Genomic DNA, 17,105 nt, shown 5'->3' on the forward strand with positions numbered 1-17,105 from the left:
CCACTATGCACAATGCCTAGTGAACAGGGCAGACAGCCGAAATTCCAAGTGAATATTCAGTATTATTATCCAATGCAGCGAATACAATTCAAATAACAGTACAAATATACAGTGATATTGTACAGTTATTTGTACAGTAGAAAACCTGTTTGCTGCAGAGGTCGGCACACAGAAAACTGTCACACTCTCCCTCTTTCATTGATAAATTTATTGACTACAGCAGTTGGATAATAAATCTCTTATTACATGTTTTGGCATGTAGTATTGCTGTATATTTTTACTCGTTTGTACACCGCACAACTCATAAAAACATGCAGCGATACTACACACCAAAACATCTAATAAGGTATATATATTCATAGTGCATTTTACGCAAGGGAACTTGATAGTAACCTTTAGATTTCTTAAGGGTTTAAGAAATGGCATGGGTTAAAACAATTTTAAGGCAACTGGACAAGTTTCATTTTGGTTGTTTATTTTTTTATTTAACCTATGTTAACTGAATATCCTACAGGTTAGGAAGGATGTACAAGGTTTTGAAAATTTTATGTTATTCAAGAAGTGTTGAAAATAATGTATTAAATATTCCTAGGTGGAAGCAAAACCAGGAATCCAGCCTCTTTATCTAACAGTAATCTTTAGTAAGCTTCCAACTTGGAACAAAGATTTTGAGAAACTGGGAATTTAATATCAACTTCTGTATACTGTGCTGACCGGTTCCTTTGTTTACAGATGCACCATTTGAACTCAACAAAGGGCATCTGTGAACTGGGCTACTCGTACTCATTTAAAAGTTAAACAAAAACTTCAACTGTAAATGGGAGGGGCCTCATTTCATGCAAATTTTATCTCATTCAGTGGTGAAATAAATGGCACTTGATTGACTCAAAGTTTGGAGAGAATGCTGTGATTGGTCACTTGAAGTTCATGTTGACAGGATAAAGCATGCAACCTACATGTGCATTAGGCACATGCTTTATTAACAGTTAAAATCCTTCAAGTCACAAGTTTCAGGGTACACAAGTCCTTAAAAACATTTAAGGAAATTGTAATAGACTTCATCCCTGCACATTAGGTGGTAAGTACTTAGCTAGGCATTGTGCTTCTCACTTCTCTCCTCTCATGTTTTCAAACAATCATGCATGCTCATAACTCAAAAATACATGTGCAGTTTGACATGCTAACTGGTCCCTTAGTAAGGTAGTATTAAGTATTGTTTGCACTCTTGCTTCACTGTTATATTTACAAGCTGAATATCAACAGGGTTTTAAAGAGTAAGGTAGCAAATGGAGCCTTTCACCTTCTGTGTTTAAGAAACGCTACCTAAATTTCTTTCACATTTGACACATGATTCTGGAATGTGTCGATTAGTTAAATACATCATCGGCATCATTGCTAGAAACGTTTTCCTTTTCACTGTTGTCATCCTCTGAATTTATCATGGTCTTGGATTTTTTGCTAGTATCAATCTTACTTTTCCTACGAAAGAAAATTAACATATATTAGAAATACACGTGAAAGATGATCATTTGTTTCATGTCTCTTGCACTAGATCCCTTGAGAAGTGAAGATGTGAAAAAAGGAAAATGCACTTAAGAATGTGAAATAAACTGTCTGCTTATATTAACTGACACTAAATTGGGATCATTTTAGCAGGTAAATACCTTGACAAATTATAATCTAATATACAGCAAATGTGCAATGAAGGAAATAAATGTTATTAGTGTTATGTGTAACCAGTTAAATCTATTAATTTGAATGCAACAAACATTGTACAGTGTACCTGCTAGATCTTGTACATCTTGCCGGTGTTTCTACACTCATCATGCTTGAAGGACTGTTTTAAAACATGGAGAACAAGAAGGAAAATGTAGTCTGTAAAAGGTTTGTGGCTTTCGTGGATCTTAATTTTGGGCCTTGCCCAATTAACTTACACTGACAGTCTGTGTATCTTGTCCAAAAAACACAACACATGAATTTTGGCTGGGTTAAAGCTTTACTTGCCCTTCAATTTGCAGTTTCAAATATTAGTATGGCACTACCAAAGACCCCCCTCCCTCCCCCTTTGACAGTACAAATATTTACCTGAGTTCTGTATCTCTTGCAGTTGATTTTGCTCCTTGTTTCTTACTCTTTGTTCTTGATTTAGTTTTTGGCAGTTTATTCTGTTCTTTGGTTTTGTTTAGGACTTGAGGACTTTCCACGAGAACTGCTAAATAATAAATGTACTAACTGTCATCAAAGTAATACGTATTCCTACTGAACATGAGCTAACGAGTTTCTGCCATTAGGGGTATACTCCAGTGCTACCAAGATTAATACCCTAGACTGAGTATGTCTGATTCCAAGATTTGGACTAGCCAAACTGATATGAACACCATGAATCTGCATCACTGGGACAATGTAAAGTTATGAATTCAAAATGTTCTTCCTATGAATTCTTCCTATGAATTCAAAATGTTCTTCCTATTCACCTCTTTCCACTCTCAGTCTCCTGTTGCACTCCCTAAGTTACAGTTTAACAATTATAACACTTACCACCATGGGCTCCTGCCTCCTCTGTGTTACAGCCAACATGTGTCTGTTGAGCAGATTCAGTCTCTTGGGAAAGACCGTTATTTCCCTTCAATCTCTCACAGGTGTCTGCATCATTTACTGCTGTTGTCTCGTTTCTCTCATTGGTGTCTTCTGTTTCCTCTGTATTTGCTTGTGTGTCTTCTTCAGGTTCTGTCTGTGAAAAAACATCATCTGCAAAGAGAAAATGCCCTTAACTTGAATGCCATTTTAACAAGAATATTATGTATACTGTATACTTGTACACACGGGGGCTGAAGTTAGGTCACAACTTGCTTAAGAGTGGTCAGGGATGAACTACTTAACACTTTAATTATTGTTTTTTGTGGAGAGGGTGATGTGTAGGGAGGGCAGGTTTTCTGAGCAGGAACCTATGTCAAGATTTTTTCTTCCCATCCTTTAGGCATGCAAAAACATTTTCATTCCATTATATGAAGCTAAAAGTAACAGGGCTTGTTCAAAGCAAAGTTTCCTGCTTTGGTCTGCAGTGTGAACTAACAATAATCAATAATCCCATATAGGAAGGGATGGGAAGGAGGAAGAATCTGTTGAAGATTTGAGGACAGACTTTCTGTTTGCTTCCCATATACATGTGTAAAACATATTTTTTTGCACTCAGTGGAATTAATAGCAGTTAAAATAAACAGGAAGTTGGTGAGTTATCATTGAAAATGGTGCCAAATAAGCTAATACTATCTACTTCAGCTCTGTATTTGCAGACCCATTGTTCAAAGATAAATTTCTATTTCTCTGCATGCATTGCAGACCTAGGGAAGCGAGCTAATGATACAGCTGCATAATCATACAATAATCATCAAATCCAACATAACACCATGCATGGAGCTAAGGCACCTAATCTCACCATCAGCACCATCATCATCAAGAGAGTTTGTAATCGTCTCCAACATTTTGTGAAATTTGTTCAATGACTTTGCAGATGCAGCATCTTCAATTTCCTAAAAACAAAACATGCCCTAGATTACCTCATTACTGTAAGTAGAACATATCCCATTTGAACTATTGTTTACTCATTATAATTATTGAGGAGAGGGAAAAGTGTAAAAAGTATCAAATATTTAAGCTTATAAATACTTAAGATTCATGTAGAAACATCACAACATTGTAAAATCTCAAGCTTTAACTTGTATTGTTAAGGTTGAAAAGTTGCAGCTTTCCAGACATCATTGCACAGCCCAAGTTGTTGCTAAAAGGGCCGCAGGGAGATGGTACAGGGTCAGCAGTTTTTTTATTACAATTATCTCTGCTATTCCCATTCTGTCACTTCCAGACTCCCAGGCGAATTCTTCACTTCCATACTTTCCTTTTCCACTTCCTTTATGCTTTCCTGCCCACCTGCCCACTCTCATCTCAACCTTAAAGACCCAAAAGTACCTCAATCATTCTTGCAGTGAGGATTTTCATTTCCTTGACTGTAGACTGTGTACAGCCAGTCAGGTCCATCATGGGAAGTGTCTTGCACAGAATCCGTACACCAGGAGCATCAGGACAAGACAAGACTTCATTTGCTACTGCAAGGCTCAGAGAGGCATGAATGCTGCTAACCTAAATTATGAATAAATACTGTATATCAGAAAGAAATATTCCTTTTTCAGATCTGCACTGTGTGATAACTATAACCAAGGCCACTTGAGAATGATGGTGGGTAATTTGTTGAGCCCTATACATGGTGGTTAAAGCTTTCACGTGTACAGTACAGGAGATTTCAAACATTTGAATCCAATAAATTATTTTCAAGATAAAAAATGTACCTCAGTAGTATCTATGGAATTTCCTTGCTTCTTTAAGTGTTTAGAGTTTGTTAGATGCACCAGCAACTCCGCGACATTGTTGATGTTAACTGATGCCAATGGAGATGACACAGGAGCACTGAATAATGTCTTTAGGGTTGGAAGGAATGCCTCTTCTACTAGTTCCTGGTTTGTGCTGGGTGGCACAGTTCATAATAGAAGCAACAAATATACATGTAATCAGAAAATGATTTTATAATCCACTCTGATTAGGTTACAAGTTTATAATACAAAATGGTGCTTTGTAATGCAGCCCTATTTCAGATCATAATGACAGTGGTGATGATGACGACAGCAACAATGGTAATATGATGATGATGATGATAATGATGATATGGAAGAAGATAATATATCTCACTCTGACTAAACCCTTGCAACACATATTTTTAAATTCTGTGCATATCAAACTTATAGGCAATGTAAGAAAATAAACGAAAACATCTCTAAAATGCTGCCCCTTGCTGAGCAAAAGACTGATAATAAGATTACTATTTAAGGTGGTATGGTACCCTCAAATGGACCAAAAAGTTTGTTTAAATATGGTGAAGAAAGATCAATTGTGTGCTATTGCACTCAAGAAGAGAAATTAACTTTCTAGAGTTTTACTCAAAATGGTTGCTATGGAAACCAGCCACAGCCTTTTGAGGTAGTGTTTTACAGTATTGACACCAACACTTCCTGCTCTTTTACAAAACAAGATTTGACTGTCAAATAAGCATATCATGTAAGTTTCTGTTTTGTTCTGTGCAATGAACCTAAGTTTTGACAGTTAACTCTTATTTTCAGTGCTTTTTACAGGCTTTATTTGGAAATAACCTTATTTTTTTACCACACCCAGCGGACAAATCATCTCATGTCACATGACAGACGTTAAAATGTTATGATTTTTTTGGTTTATAATATCACGACACTATTGGTCTTTGATGAGCCCAAGTTTTGGGAATTCTACTTAAAAACCTTGCAAAGTAGAAATGTTGGCGCAAAGTCAGTCGGTACAAAAGTAAACTTTTGAGAAAAATGCACTTTAAGTTTCTTACACAAAGTATTAAGCATTTAACAAGCCACAAATAGCGGGGGGGGGGGGGGGTGCAGATTGGATCTCAGGAGAGGGGGTGAAATGGTTGTTCTATTTTGTAAAAAGTTGCCGCAGTTGTGGGAAAAAACTTATACCACTGTGTACTTTCCTTAAATTTCACACTCATCTTGAAGAAAATTCGGCAAGATCGTTTCAGAGTTTTTTCGACAAGTCCTCAAGGGTTTTAAGTCTGGTATTTCCAAGAAAGTGAATTTTTCATGAACATCGCCATTTTTTAGGGTACCATATTACCCCCTTAATATATGTTTTCTTCTTCATGGGTGTAATTTGGCCCTTATTTGAGTAGTGGCTGTAATAATAAGCTGGCCATAAAGCTGGGTTCCACTGTGTACACATAACCATTCAGAACTGACTAACGGCTTGTAACTATCATGAAGAATAACTATAAAACTGAGGCTTATACCCAAAATCAAAGAATGGTGCGATCAGACATACCGTGAGGAAAAGGCAAAAACAGGGAAGAAGACACCCAAGCAGTGTCTCAGGTTCACATCATCTTCAGTGGTAGGATTATACCACAGTAGTAGAAGTCGCAGGAAAAGTTTGGCACTAAGAACATGACCTGCTAACAACAATTTAGCCAGTCCCTCAGCAGCTACATTGCGGAGGTCATTGCTCTGCAAAAAAAAGAGAGAATTGTTTCTGTCAAATATAAACGTGTGTTGTTTACAGGGCTCAAAAAAAAAGTGCCGTCTGGTCATTGCAGACTAGTAGATTTTCCTGCTGGGCAAGTGACTTTTATTCTCAGGGTCCAGGCAAGTCGTCTGCCAAGTAAATAATAAAAAAAGTAAACTAAGGTCTTGTCAAGGGCAAGCAAAATTTGAGAGCTGCTTGTCTGAAGGGCAAGAACTAAAGAAAATATATTAGTTTAACACCTGCAGTAAGTTCACTTCAGTGGTTATAGCCTTGAAAACTGAAATGTAAACTCAAGTTAAAAGGCTTCATCGAGGCTGTACCTCACTCTCTAAAATTCCTGTAAGTATTGTGAGCACGCTTGCAGCAGTATCTGTATCAGGTGCTTGGCTCTCTTCTACATGATCATCATCCCTCTTCTCGTCATCTTCTTCGCCTTCTTCATTCTCGTCATCTTCATTGTCCAACTTTTCCTGTTCTGAGTCATTAGTGCTTGGTTCATTGTGTTCCAGTTCAGGGACTGAAGCATTCACTTTGAAAGCCTCAAGACCAAATGTTAGAAGAAGGTCAAAAACAACCTGGAGAGCTGTGACTCGTACAAGCTCTTGGTCAAGTTGAGCTACCTGACAAAGGAAAAGAAATGAAACAACAACTTATATCAAACGAGAGCTTTAGCAAATATCCAACTAACTCATACAAGAAGTTGCAATGGATTTTGATGTTTCCAGTAATAATAGCCAGCACAAGAAATGTTTGATATTTAATCATAAAAATTTGTTACCTGAAGGAAAAGTACCAGATGGGTTCGAGCAAATTCACAAGAGAGTAGAGCACATAAGCCCAAGCATTTGACTGCCATGTTGCGCACTAAAGGATCTTCGTTCTGTACACCTGGAAGAATCTACAATTCAAAGGGAAAAACACTCCCAGTCAAAACTGTGATTGGCTTATTAATGCTAACTTCAGCACAGTTAAATTGATTACCACAATGGAAAAGTCTCAAAATTACCAGTGTTTGAACCAGAGTGGTGAGAGTTGGGTTCAGTCCACTTGTTGTCACACCCTGAAGCATCTCAGACGCGATAGTCAGACATTTAAGTAGAGTATCAGGATCATCCTGACAGATAAAAAGAAATAAACATTATTAAGCAAATTAAGTGACTCAATTGTCATACATGGGTTCAGTTTAAATATCCAAGATTAGTGGCCCTTGGTCATATTTACAGGTGGGACCTCTAGGGTCAAGCTCAAAATTTTAAAGGTACGAAATAAGCTAAAATTCCTTTCAGCTTCAAAAAAATGGCACATGAAAGAAAGCATGTCATCTTTATTTTATTAATACCAAGTTATCAAAGACATGAAGGTCAGCGTGTGGTAGTCTCTTTTAAAGCATCTCTCTCCAATGCTTCAATCTCAGCCTCTTTTAGTGTGGCTAAATATGATTTAGGCAAAGTTAGAATCAAACCAATGCAGTCAGCGGTTTCTCCCTTCACACAACGTGACCTGCAGAGCAGCCCTCTGGAGACTTGCAGGGCTATTGTGTTTCATTGAATTACACGTGCAGTGCTGTTAGCTGATCGTTGCGGGTCATTTGCTCTGTGTTTTAGTGAATCTTTGTGGATTCTCGCCCCTTCCTCTCCCTCCCTCTTGGTTGCTGGCCTCTTGGTAAGTATGGGTCAGGTAAGTGGGTTCCACTGATTCATTTAGTGTGACGGTGCAGTTAGCAGCCGCTTCTGGGGGTGGTTCCCACTTCCAGGGTTGCCATGGATACCTCCCCTTCAGCTCATGGCTTCTGCTCCCTGCTAACCTTTCAGGCACCAGTTCCCAAGCTCATCTATTTGTGATGAGTTTAAGAGAAGTGTTTGTCACGATGATGAAAACAAAGGCTCCTAATGCACCACTAGACACATGTAACTCATTTTCCAAAGAAATCTGTTTTAAAAATTTTGACTTCAGAGAAACACTGGAAATTTACCTTTTCTTCCCTGATAGTCTGAGAGAAGGAGTTCTCCTTTGATTCAAGTATTTCCTTCTGCTCCTCCAGTTCTGTAATTTGTTGCTTCAGTTCAGCTGCCCTTCCAAAATCTTGGTTTGTCACACACTGTTCCATCTCATCACGGAACTGGTTCAGCTTGACACGGATTCCAGCAACCTAACAAATTAAATGTAGTTGGTAAAAGTACAAAGTGCAGTGTTCAAGTATAAACAGCTGTTTTGTCAATGTTCCTAAAAATGAGTCAGTTTACAAGATCATAATAATATTTCACCTCCTAGATGCCAGATAAGATTTCTATCAACTGCTGGACAAACTACATTTATTTACTGACAATACCATGTTATTCATGTAATCTACATGTACATCAAGTATGGCGAATCATGCAATTATTCACTATACCTGTGCGTCTTCCCTATAAATAATTAAATGACCATCAGGAATCAGACTCTGTAACTAAAATTAAAATAAAAACACCACTTGAAATAACCTTCAGTTCCCACTGCCGTTTTTCCTCCTTGGTCTGAGCAGTTTCAATCATGACAATGGGTTGCCTGACATCAGCAATGATTTCAACAAGTTCCTGGATTCTGTTGGCTTCCTCTGGCTGAACGTCCATGTACCTGGAATGAAGTACATCAACTAAAGATTCCGGAATCTCTGGTAGTACCAACAGGTCATGAAGCATCTGACCAAGGTTCTTCCTGGAAAACAAATACAAAATACATGTATTCCAATGGTTTTGTTTTGACTCATGAAGTATGTTTCATGCTGAAGGAATTTGGGGACAGCTAGGCCAATATCCAGTGAGGGGGGGGGGGGTACTCCCATGTGTTAGCTATATGGGTAATGCGCTGCTGTTGTGGCCAGAGTCAATGTGGCTCATCATGAGCTCACTACTTTATATATTTTAATTGTTTAAGGGAGGGCCACGAGTTTATCAGTCAATGACTGTAAAGTGTTTTTACCCTCATTAAATAAAGTTACTTGCTTACTTACTTACTTACTTACTTACTACATACAGGTAGCTCCCCTTACTAATGGGATACTTGTCCATGGCCCCACATTTTGTCAGATACCTCTTGAAAGTAATAAAAATGTTTTTCCCAAGGACACAACATAAAGACCCCTGCAAGGGCTTGAAACAAAGCATGTCACCCAGTCTGGAGTCTAGCACTCACTGCAGTTGTTAATCCTTATGTTTCCTCATTTTAGAAGATTATGTAACTAAGTCTTGAAAAAGTACATCAGTGTGCTATATGTAGGTTGCTGTCCCACATGTACCTTCCAACTTCATCAGATAGGTCCACAACGCCCATCAATGACAAAAGTTGTCTGCCAATAAATATCTGTTGACCTTCTGAATAGTCTTGCTCTGGGGGTGTCCCGCATAAGCAGCTGTCTACATACCTGAAACAAAGCTTCACATATCAGCATTAACAAGCACATACATTACAATAAATAAACATGTAATACATGATAACATAGGCCTGCAATGCATGCAAACAGAATCACAACAGATATGGCTTCTGTATGCATTGCGTGCCTGTAATGATATGCAAGTTAATGCAGTGGCATTGTTTATAAAGTTAATTGCTGATCACTGAAATAGCATAATTTATTTTTTGTGATTCATACCCCTGAATATATTTGCAAAACCCTGATACTTCAGGGAGAAGCTCATCCAGAAGTGCTTCACCATCTGTGCCCATGGACTTGAAATGTTCTCCAAGGCATCTCCAATAGAATGCTGTCTCAGCATCAAGGGTTTCATAGCTGACTCTCACTGGGCCTTGCTCCCCTTGTTCTTTCTTCAAGGAATCAATGTAAAACTTTAAATCTTCCTTTGGCAATCCTACAACAAGAAAAACAGAATTATACCATCTAACATTTGTGCTAATATTTGGTACAAATATGTATCTTCTGGTTACATGTTTGTCATGGACTGTCTTCTTACTGCTTTGTGACAAGAATGTTTGATATTTCAGGTAACTCTAGTAGATATACTTACAGTTGTAACTCCACTTGAAGGGACTAAGCCAGCATATTCCTGCTCCCCTTTGATGGGGTGCTCATCCATTAGTCAGAGTTACACTATAGCTTGTTAAAAGTTTTATGAGGTTTCCCAACAACTCACCTCTCTCCATTATTTAACACTCCAGCAACCCTAACCAGGATTAGTATAACTCAGAGATCAAAGATCAACACACAACCATTTGGTTAAAGTGATAGAGAAATGATAACAGCCTATTGACCAACTAGTTAATTTTTTGGAAAACTTGTGTAATCAGTTGATACCTGCGAGTACTGTTTTCAAAGCTAATTCAGCTACTTCTGTACATCCTTCCACATCTAAGCACTTCAGGAGCCTGACAACATCATTGTCAAAACTTTTCAGCCACCCATTAAGAAGTTCCTTAGCACAAACGTCCTTGATTGATTCTGATCTGTCATGCAATCCATTGGAAAGCAGCTGCACACGCTGAGCAATGGTTAATGACTTGATGTTCACTTTTTCTGCTAGAACGCGATAAGCTAACTTCCTCACTGACTCCGTAACATCTTGGGTTCTCCCTTAAAGCAAGAAGCAAGAAGTTGATTTATTCAGGGCAGTCATTTGATTTTATCACTGAAGGTTCTGAATTGAACATGGGCAACAATAATCCCTTTCCCCTATCCCCACTGATCAGTTTTGACCCTATCTTGACCATGCAATGCTATCTTTTCAGGAGAGATCTAGAGTGTGACAGAGAGAGGGCCAAAACTAGACTATAGACCCTTTGCATAAATGGCACCTAAATTTGAATAATAATACTTATAGTAATACATCCTACGCCTCGCATTCATGTGGAAATCCTTTGTCTGGAAACATTAAGTACAAGGCTTAGGATGCACAAAGTATTGTTATTAAATTTAGGCACCTTTTATGCAAAGGGTCTATTGTGCAAAAGGGTTTCCATCAGACTCCTGTAAAAGCTCTGTGACTTTAGTAATGGGAAACAGTACCAGCGCTTAGGAACATAAATGGAAATGATTAACATCCAGTAAATTCAATATATATATGTACCTATTATTCCCTCTAATGTGTGAGAAGAAAGAGCGATATTCAGCAGCACAGCTCTACGTACTTCAGCACTGGAGTCATTGGACATGAGTTTTAAATATGTAGATAACACAATACACTCTGGATCTGAAGGGTCCTGGAGCCTGGAGATTGCTGCAACAGCCTGCACCCTTACTGCAGGGAACTTGTCATGGAGGCGTGTCAACATGCTGTCAAAGATTCTCTCTGCGAGTTCATCATCAATCGCAGCATCATCACCCAGGTTATTCAACAGTTTGTTGATAAGCTGACAGACGCGGAACCGTACTGCTTTGTCTTGAGCATCATGGGAGTCCAGTAGAAATGTGAAGATGAAATCAAGGAAGATGTTGCCATCATCGTCTTCATCATCAGTTGCTTGGCCATCCTGTGTGAAACAGTGTTAGAAGCTTGATCAGAAGGCACCACCGACGATTACTTCTCTCTACAACTTGCCCACAACAACTCCCAATGGGTAAAAAAACACTCACAAAATTTAACACTTTGAGGGTTTCCCTTGCTTATTAGTCTCTTTAATTCATATTTACGTTTTATTCCCTGCAAAAACATCAAAACTTTGAGCAAATACCTGAAATGGTGCTTTAAATACAATTTTCCCTTGTAACGCGGAGAGAAAAGGTCTATAATTTGGGTTTTTTACAGGAGTGCACTGTTCGAGAGAAAGGGGGGCAGAATGTTAGCAGTCATTTTTTCAGTCATACCTTCTGAACTTGAGCCGTACGGTGATCTTTCAACGTCGCATACTTAGCCACAAATTCGATTACTCTTTCTACAGCAGGTTCTCTGTTAAACACCACCATAGCATGTTTCAAATGCCACAGAAAGCCCTCCTGAAATTCATCCTGTGAGGACTTGTCATGGAGCTTTTTCAGTACCGTCAAGAGTTTCTTGTGGTGTTGAAAACCACGCTGCGCTTCTTCAAAAACACTTCTTACACTGTCATACCGGGAAGGCATAGCGGAAAGGTCCAAATACGATCTGCAAATAAGTGAAAACAAACTTGTCTATTTCACAAACGTTCGTTCGAAAAATGGCGCCCAAATCACAGCCCAGACTTCCCGCAAAATTTCACGGACAAACTGGAGACTAATACCTAATCTATCCTCATAACATACAAAAAAAAGATGGCGGTCAACTTGAAAGTTTATTTAACTCCAGTTCCTTTCCTTTTACTGACTTATTATCTGCTATTTTCTGGAAGAAAAGCGACTAGAAGGAACGATACACACAAAGGGAGACAAAGTGGCTCTGATAGTAACAAAAGGAAGTCAGAATGTGAGTCTAATTTCCACGTTGTTGACGGAAACTGCGTTCGTTGCCCGCGCGGTCAATTTAGTTTTCACGGTTGGATTACCTGTTTACAGTGGTTAGATTGTACCAACATTGCTCTTGATGTTAGAACACGGCGTCGAATTGGAATTCCTGGTCATCTAAATGCCGTAAAAGAAGTTTACCTGGCAGACTGGCATGGGTATGATGTGGTATATAGTAAATGCGCTAGTCACTTGTATTACGAAGATTGTCTACATGGAATGCATATGGTGGAAGGTCTTCAAGGAAGCGAATTTGTTGTTCAACTCATTGGCATATGCTACAGTGACAGCCTAGAGGTAGACACTTCTTTGTTTGAGCTTACTTCGGTGAACGCTAGTTATTTTGATTTCCTCACTCCATTTCAATGATGACGTCTTATTTACAGAAGTATAAACTACAAAGACTGAAATACTTTGTACTGTCCTACCAGTCATACACACTCTCTCTTCTTGAACTCTAGGTTATGTAGGTAAAGTTTCTTAAAGCATTCAGACCTTTTTTTAAACTATACGTGAAACATGATCACCTGTATAAGAATAACCCAACTTACTACAAGTTACATGTATAACCAAGGCAGTAGTAGTGCTTCACTGTTCCACATAGTTTACCATTTGCGTATAGCCATTGTGGTTTTCGGGCTAGTATAAACCCTATCTGGTATGTGATGGTGTGTTAATCATCTTGGTTTCATTATGTACACAGCTATTCATTTTTTTTTTTTTTTCTGTCAAACATTTCTTATCAGATAATAACAGGCTATTACAAGCATGGTTCTGCGGACAAACTTGATGAACTCCTCGATAGACCAGAACTTAGTGAATTCAACACCTTGGAAACTAGATTTCAGCTGTGTGTAGACTATGTAAAAATCCTTCAGTTTCTTCATAATAGCCCTCTTGGTATACGAGTCATGTGTGACTCAAATGACATAGTAAAGACTCTCTCACAGTATCTTATCACTGATGACTTTCACCTTGTCGTCAATGATCTTGACGCTTTACCAGAAGTCAAACTCAATGAAGGTGAACTGATCAAGTGTGGACACAGAGAATTGTTTGGGGATTTTGTAGCTCCTGAACAACTCTGGCCTTACGGAGATTCACACCCATTTAATGAGGAAGAAATGCCTGCTTACGACGAGATGATTGACATCTGGAGAATACCAAATGTTGTAGACAAACTGCTTGGCCGAGTTCATAATAGCAATTATGTAAGGCGACTTCTGCTGGGGATTCATGAGTCGTGTAAACAGGAAAATCCTGAAGTGAGACCAACAGCGACTGAGGTTCTTGAAGTATTTTTAAATGTTCAAAAAATTATTAGGGCTGGAATTAGGAAAGATTTGTAAACTTAAAGTAAGTTTTTAGCTGGTTTTAAAAATTTCTTGTGACTTTTTTTTAAGGTTGTATCTTCAGTTTATTTTGATTGTGAAGAAGAGGAACCAGGCTCTCTTCGAAAGGTTACGCCTTGTATTTAGTACTTTAGTGTGTATTCAGTTGTTTCTTTTTCCCCAGAATAATTTATGCTTGGAAAAAGTAGTTTGGATAACTAAGTGAACATCGAGTTCGTCTCTTCTTCAGCTGTAGTTTACCTTAACCAATTTGTGTTGCAGTTTTTTTTGTTATAATTGGGACAAATTTATATTCTAAACATTTTGTATCACATTCAATGCGATACTCAATTAAGATTGTAGGATTTTCATCAAAATAAAGAAGAAACAGGTAGGTGAATAAATATGTAAAGGGAGAGAGGGAGGGAAAGAGGGAAGGAAACATCCGAGGAATGACGCGACTTCCGAAGTACTGATTAAACAATAAAGTATCAGAAACGCGGCAAGTGCTCTTACGACTCTTTCACGAGGATTTACCGACAACACGACCTGTTTCCTGTCGATACTGACTGCGTATGGAACTCTAGTTGAGGCGAACCCTTAGAAAAACGCGAAAATCGCAAAACTATTGACAATGACAAAGATCTTCCTCGCAAAATGGTTTTTATTTCGGCCCTCAACAGCGCGAGCACTGCATTGTGCGTCAAACGCTGAGAACTCAGAAAGAAAACTCAGAGTTTGTACTTCGATTTCTATCGCAAAGATATGTTGTTTAAAAATATTTCTTTCACGAAACCTCTGCATCTCTCCAGAACCAGCTCTCCAGCTGAAGGAAGCTGAAGTGTTTAGTCGATAGCAGTTAATATTTTGAAGGTTAGCCCTTCTTTACCATATGTAACTTCGTCAGACAGCCCAACCTTAGTTTATTTTGCTTTACTGATGTGGCAGACTATTAATTATAACTACTTTGCGACCCTTTCGCAAATAAATGTAGTCTTTTTAAATATTCTTTTCTTTAGCCTCTTCCAGGCGTTCAGTTCTTTTCTTCAGTCAACGAATCAACGTACATATATATATTGTAGTTCAGCTTCTTTTCAGGTAATATAGGCTGGAAACAAATTAACCTGAAAAAACAATTTGAACCGACAACATATACACCTACGGTAATTCAGGACCCTTAAGAATGCTTTGTATTTTTTGACAGAAATGGACAGCATAAAGAAGCCCATGTACAAGAACAAGGGCTACATGCACAGTCATCATCCTCCTCTTCTTCTTTCTCAGTCGCCAGCAAAAGTTCCTTTTCGCTTTTTGGCATTAAAATCCCAGTATGTGTTTCAACCGGCTCGTGCGCTCTTCTTTTTTTGATTCCGTATTTTCCTCTAATGTCAGTTCGTAGTTTTTCTCTCGACGCTTCCATCCTGTAATGTTTCTTTTTACGATCCCTCTCTTCTTTATTGAGTTCTTTTTCGGCTCTTTCTAGGTCCCTTTTAGTCAAGTTTTCCATGCTGAGTTGTTTTCCCAGGTCACCACTGAACTCTCCTACTCGGCCTGTTACTCCGCTGGCCGCACTGGACACGAGATACTTGGTGGCGAAAGTCGCCATTTTCAGATTCTTTTACTAGGAAATGAGTAAGAAGTTGTCAACGACCAGGAACTGTGGAGGAAAAAAAAACAGTGAAATTATTTCCACCCCCTTACGGTAAACACTACCTTGCCCAGAACGTAGAGCTCCCTTGCATGTGACCCCCTTCACGAGTGTTTTGTCATTTCATGTACGCTGACCCTTGGTTTGTGTTACTTATCATCAGAGACAACCAAAAATTAAAAAAATATGAGTTACTTAGGATCGACCTCTGGTAACCAACTGATGCCATATCGAGCAAGGAATGGTTACAAAAAAAGTCAGTACTAAAATTGGGAGCGCTAGCGCATTGTAAAAAGGCAAAATGGGAAAATTGCTGCGATAAAACTCATGTGACTGTTGGAAGCAGTTTACCAGAAGGTTTTGCAACTGTTATGCCTACAGTCAGCATGCTGAATGCATAAAACGGCATCCAGTCATGATCAGTTAACAATTCAAGACCTTGCGCTAACAACAACATGCATGTGTCAACGTGCACAAAAGGTTGTTTGTCCAACCTGAGTTAACTGATCTACATCGTGACGAAATCCCATCATCCCCTAATGGAGGACTGTCGTTTTTCCAGTCTCTTTACTCATTTGCTTACCTTTGGAATGTTACGATGACTAGAGGCTGGAGGAGCTGAATTTAGATTACTGTTTTCTAGGCGACTGACAATCAGTTAACTGACATGCTAATCTCGTTTTGAAAAATACATGCTTTTTTAACGAACTAGAGGCGCCAACAAGTTATGGGCAAAAAATGAACCTGTCGAATGAAGTGCCGTTCAAAGTGTTATGTATTGATGTTATTCATAGCCCCACTTGATTACTGAGCAAAGAAAACAATAGTTTCTTTACATTAAAAAAGACAAAGGAATAATTAAGTCTCATCCACTTGATTTGGTTCGGCTTCTGCGCGAAGAGGAAAAATTCTCAAAAAATTATCATTCCAGTGAAAAAGAGCGACTTGCAGAGCTTTCACGCGCAAAACCACGGAAATAAGGTTGAAGCGCTGAAAATTGATTATGCAAAAGCGGCTTTATTCCTATGATAAAGGCGATTAAATAACCGTTAAAACAAACCCTTTGGGAATAAACGCTCCAGCGTGATGACCTGTTGTGACCGTTATGATCAGCGACTGTCACAACAGCCAATATAACAATTTGCCAGACTCCACCAGACGGTTGACCCCCGCGCACTAACGTAAATGATCAGAAAAAAAACTTATTTTCACCAGCTAAGTTTTGAATAGCTTGCACCGACGTTATGCAATTTTATTAACATAATAGAGCTGTCGTGGCCTTTTATTTTCGATTTTGCGCTATTTATATAATCGATTCTGATCATAAAATAAACGTGCGGATGATCAGTATTTGATTAAAAACATTTTGATCAAATAAGCATAAATTCACTGCTATACATACACAACGAAACTTTAGAAACAGATAAACTGGACAATTTTCCTGCGTGAGAGAGAAGGGAAAATTGTAGTCCTCAATGCAGCTTTTCAACTCGCTTATTGTGGCTAATTTACTACTGTTTGATCGAGTATGGAATTTGCATTACTCAGAAAAACAACGCCATTTAGCTGTGTTGTACATTTAAAATAAAGCAGGATTTCTACATGT

At 38.5% G+C, this 17,105-nt stretch overlaps 3 protein-coding genes across 5 annotated transcripts in view; 1 reads left to right on the forward strand and 2 right to left on the reverse strand.

Annotated features, from left to right (window-relative positions):
- Positions 1-454: 454 nt before the first annotated feature.
- On the reverse strand, positions 455-12,239 carry LOC110048629 (condensin complex subunit 3-like). Of its 2 annotated transcripts, none has more exons than XM_089294787.1 (18): positions 11,909-12,239; positions 11,172-11,574; positions 10,403-10,678; positions 9,743-9,959; positions 9,389-9,514; positions 8,595-8,808; positions 8,087-8,263; positions 7,121-7,228; positions 6,893-7,012; positions 6,435-6,734; positions 5,914-6,095; positions 4,344-4,518; positions 3,967-4,137; positions 3,437-3,530; positions 2,539-2,748; positions 2,086-2,209; positions 1,784-1,837; positions 455-1,479 (listed from the first exon to the last, which is right to left on the reverse strand). In XM_089294787.1, exons 1-18 carry the CDS (start codon positions 12,161-12,163, stop codon positions 1,368-1,370), a joined length of 3,318 nt encoding a protein of 1,105 aa, XP_089150913.1. In that variant the 5' UTR covers positions 12,164-12,239; the 3' UTR covers positions 455-1,367. The 2 variants fall into 2 exon arrangements, with proteins under 2 accessions (XP_089150913.1, XP_089150908.1); XM_089294782.1 differs by having other exon boundaries at positions 2,086-2,212.
- A 63-nt stretch (positions 12,240-12,302) lies between these two features.
- On the forward strand, positions 12,303-14,357 carry LOC110048607 (protein O-mannose kinase-like). The gene is made up of 2 exons (XM_020754375.2): positions 12,303-12,817; positions 13,267-14,357. Exons 1-2 carry the CDS (start codon positions 12,332-12,334, stop codon positions 13,867-13,869), a joined length of 1,089 nt encoding a protein of 362 aa, XP_020610034.2. The 5' UTR covers positions 12,303-12,331; the 3' UTR covers positions 13,870-14,357.
- Positions 14,358-14,497: 140 nt separating this feature from the next.
- LOC110048628 (uncharacterized) overlaps positions 14,498-17,105 on the reverse strand; it is a 5,064-nt gene continuing 2,456 nt past the window's right edge. For both annotated transcript variants that reach the window (XM_089294828.1, XM_089294824.1), the window contains one exon: positions 14,498-15,508. In XM_089294828.1, coding sequence (XP_089150954.1) covers positions 15,029-15,457 — 429 coding nt within the window. In that variant the 5' untranslated portion in view covers positions 15,458-15,508 and the 3' untranslated portion in view covers positions 14,498-15,028. The remainder of the gene's footprint in view (positions 15,509-17,105) is intronic.

The sequence above is a fragment of the Orbicella faveolata genome, unplaced genomic scaffold, assembly GCF_042242905.1.
Source record: "Orbicella faveolata isolate gen_17 unplaced genomic scaffold, um_ofav_v1 contig_1, whole genome shotgun sequence".
Taxonomy (NCBI): Eukaryota; Metazoa; Cnidaria; class Anthozoa; order Scleractinia; family Merulinidae; genus Orbicella; species Orbicella faveolata.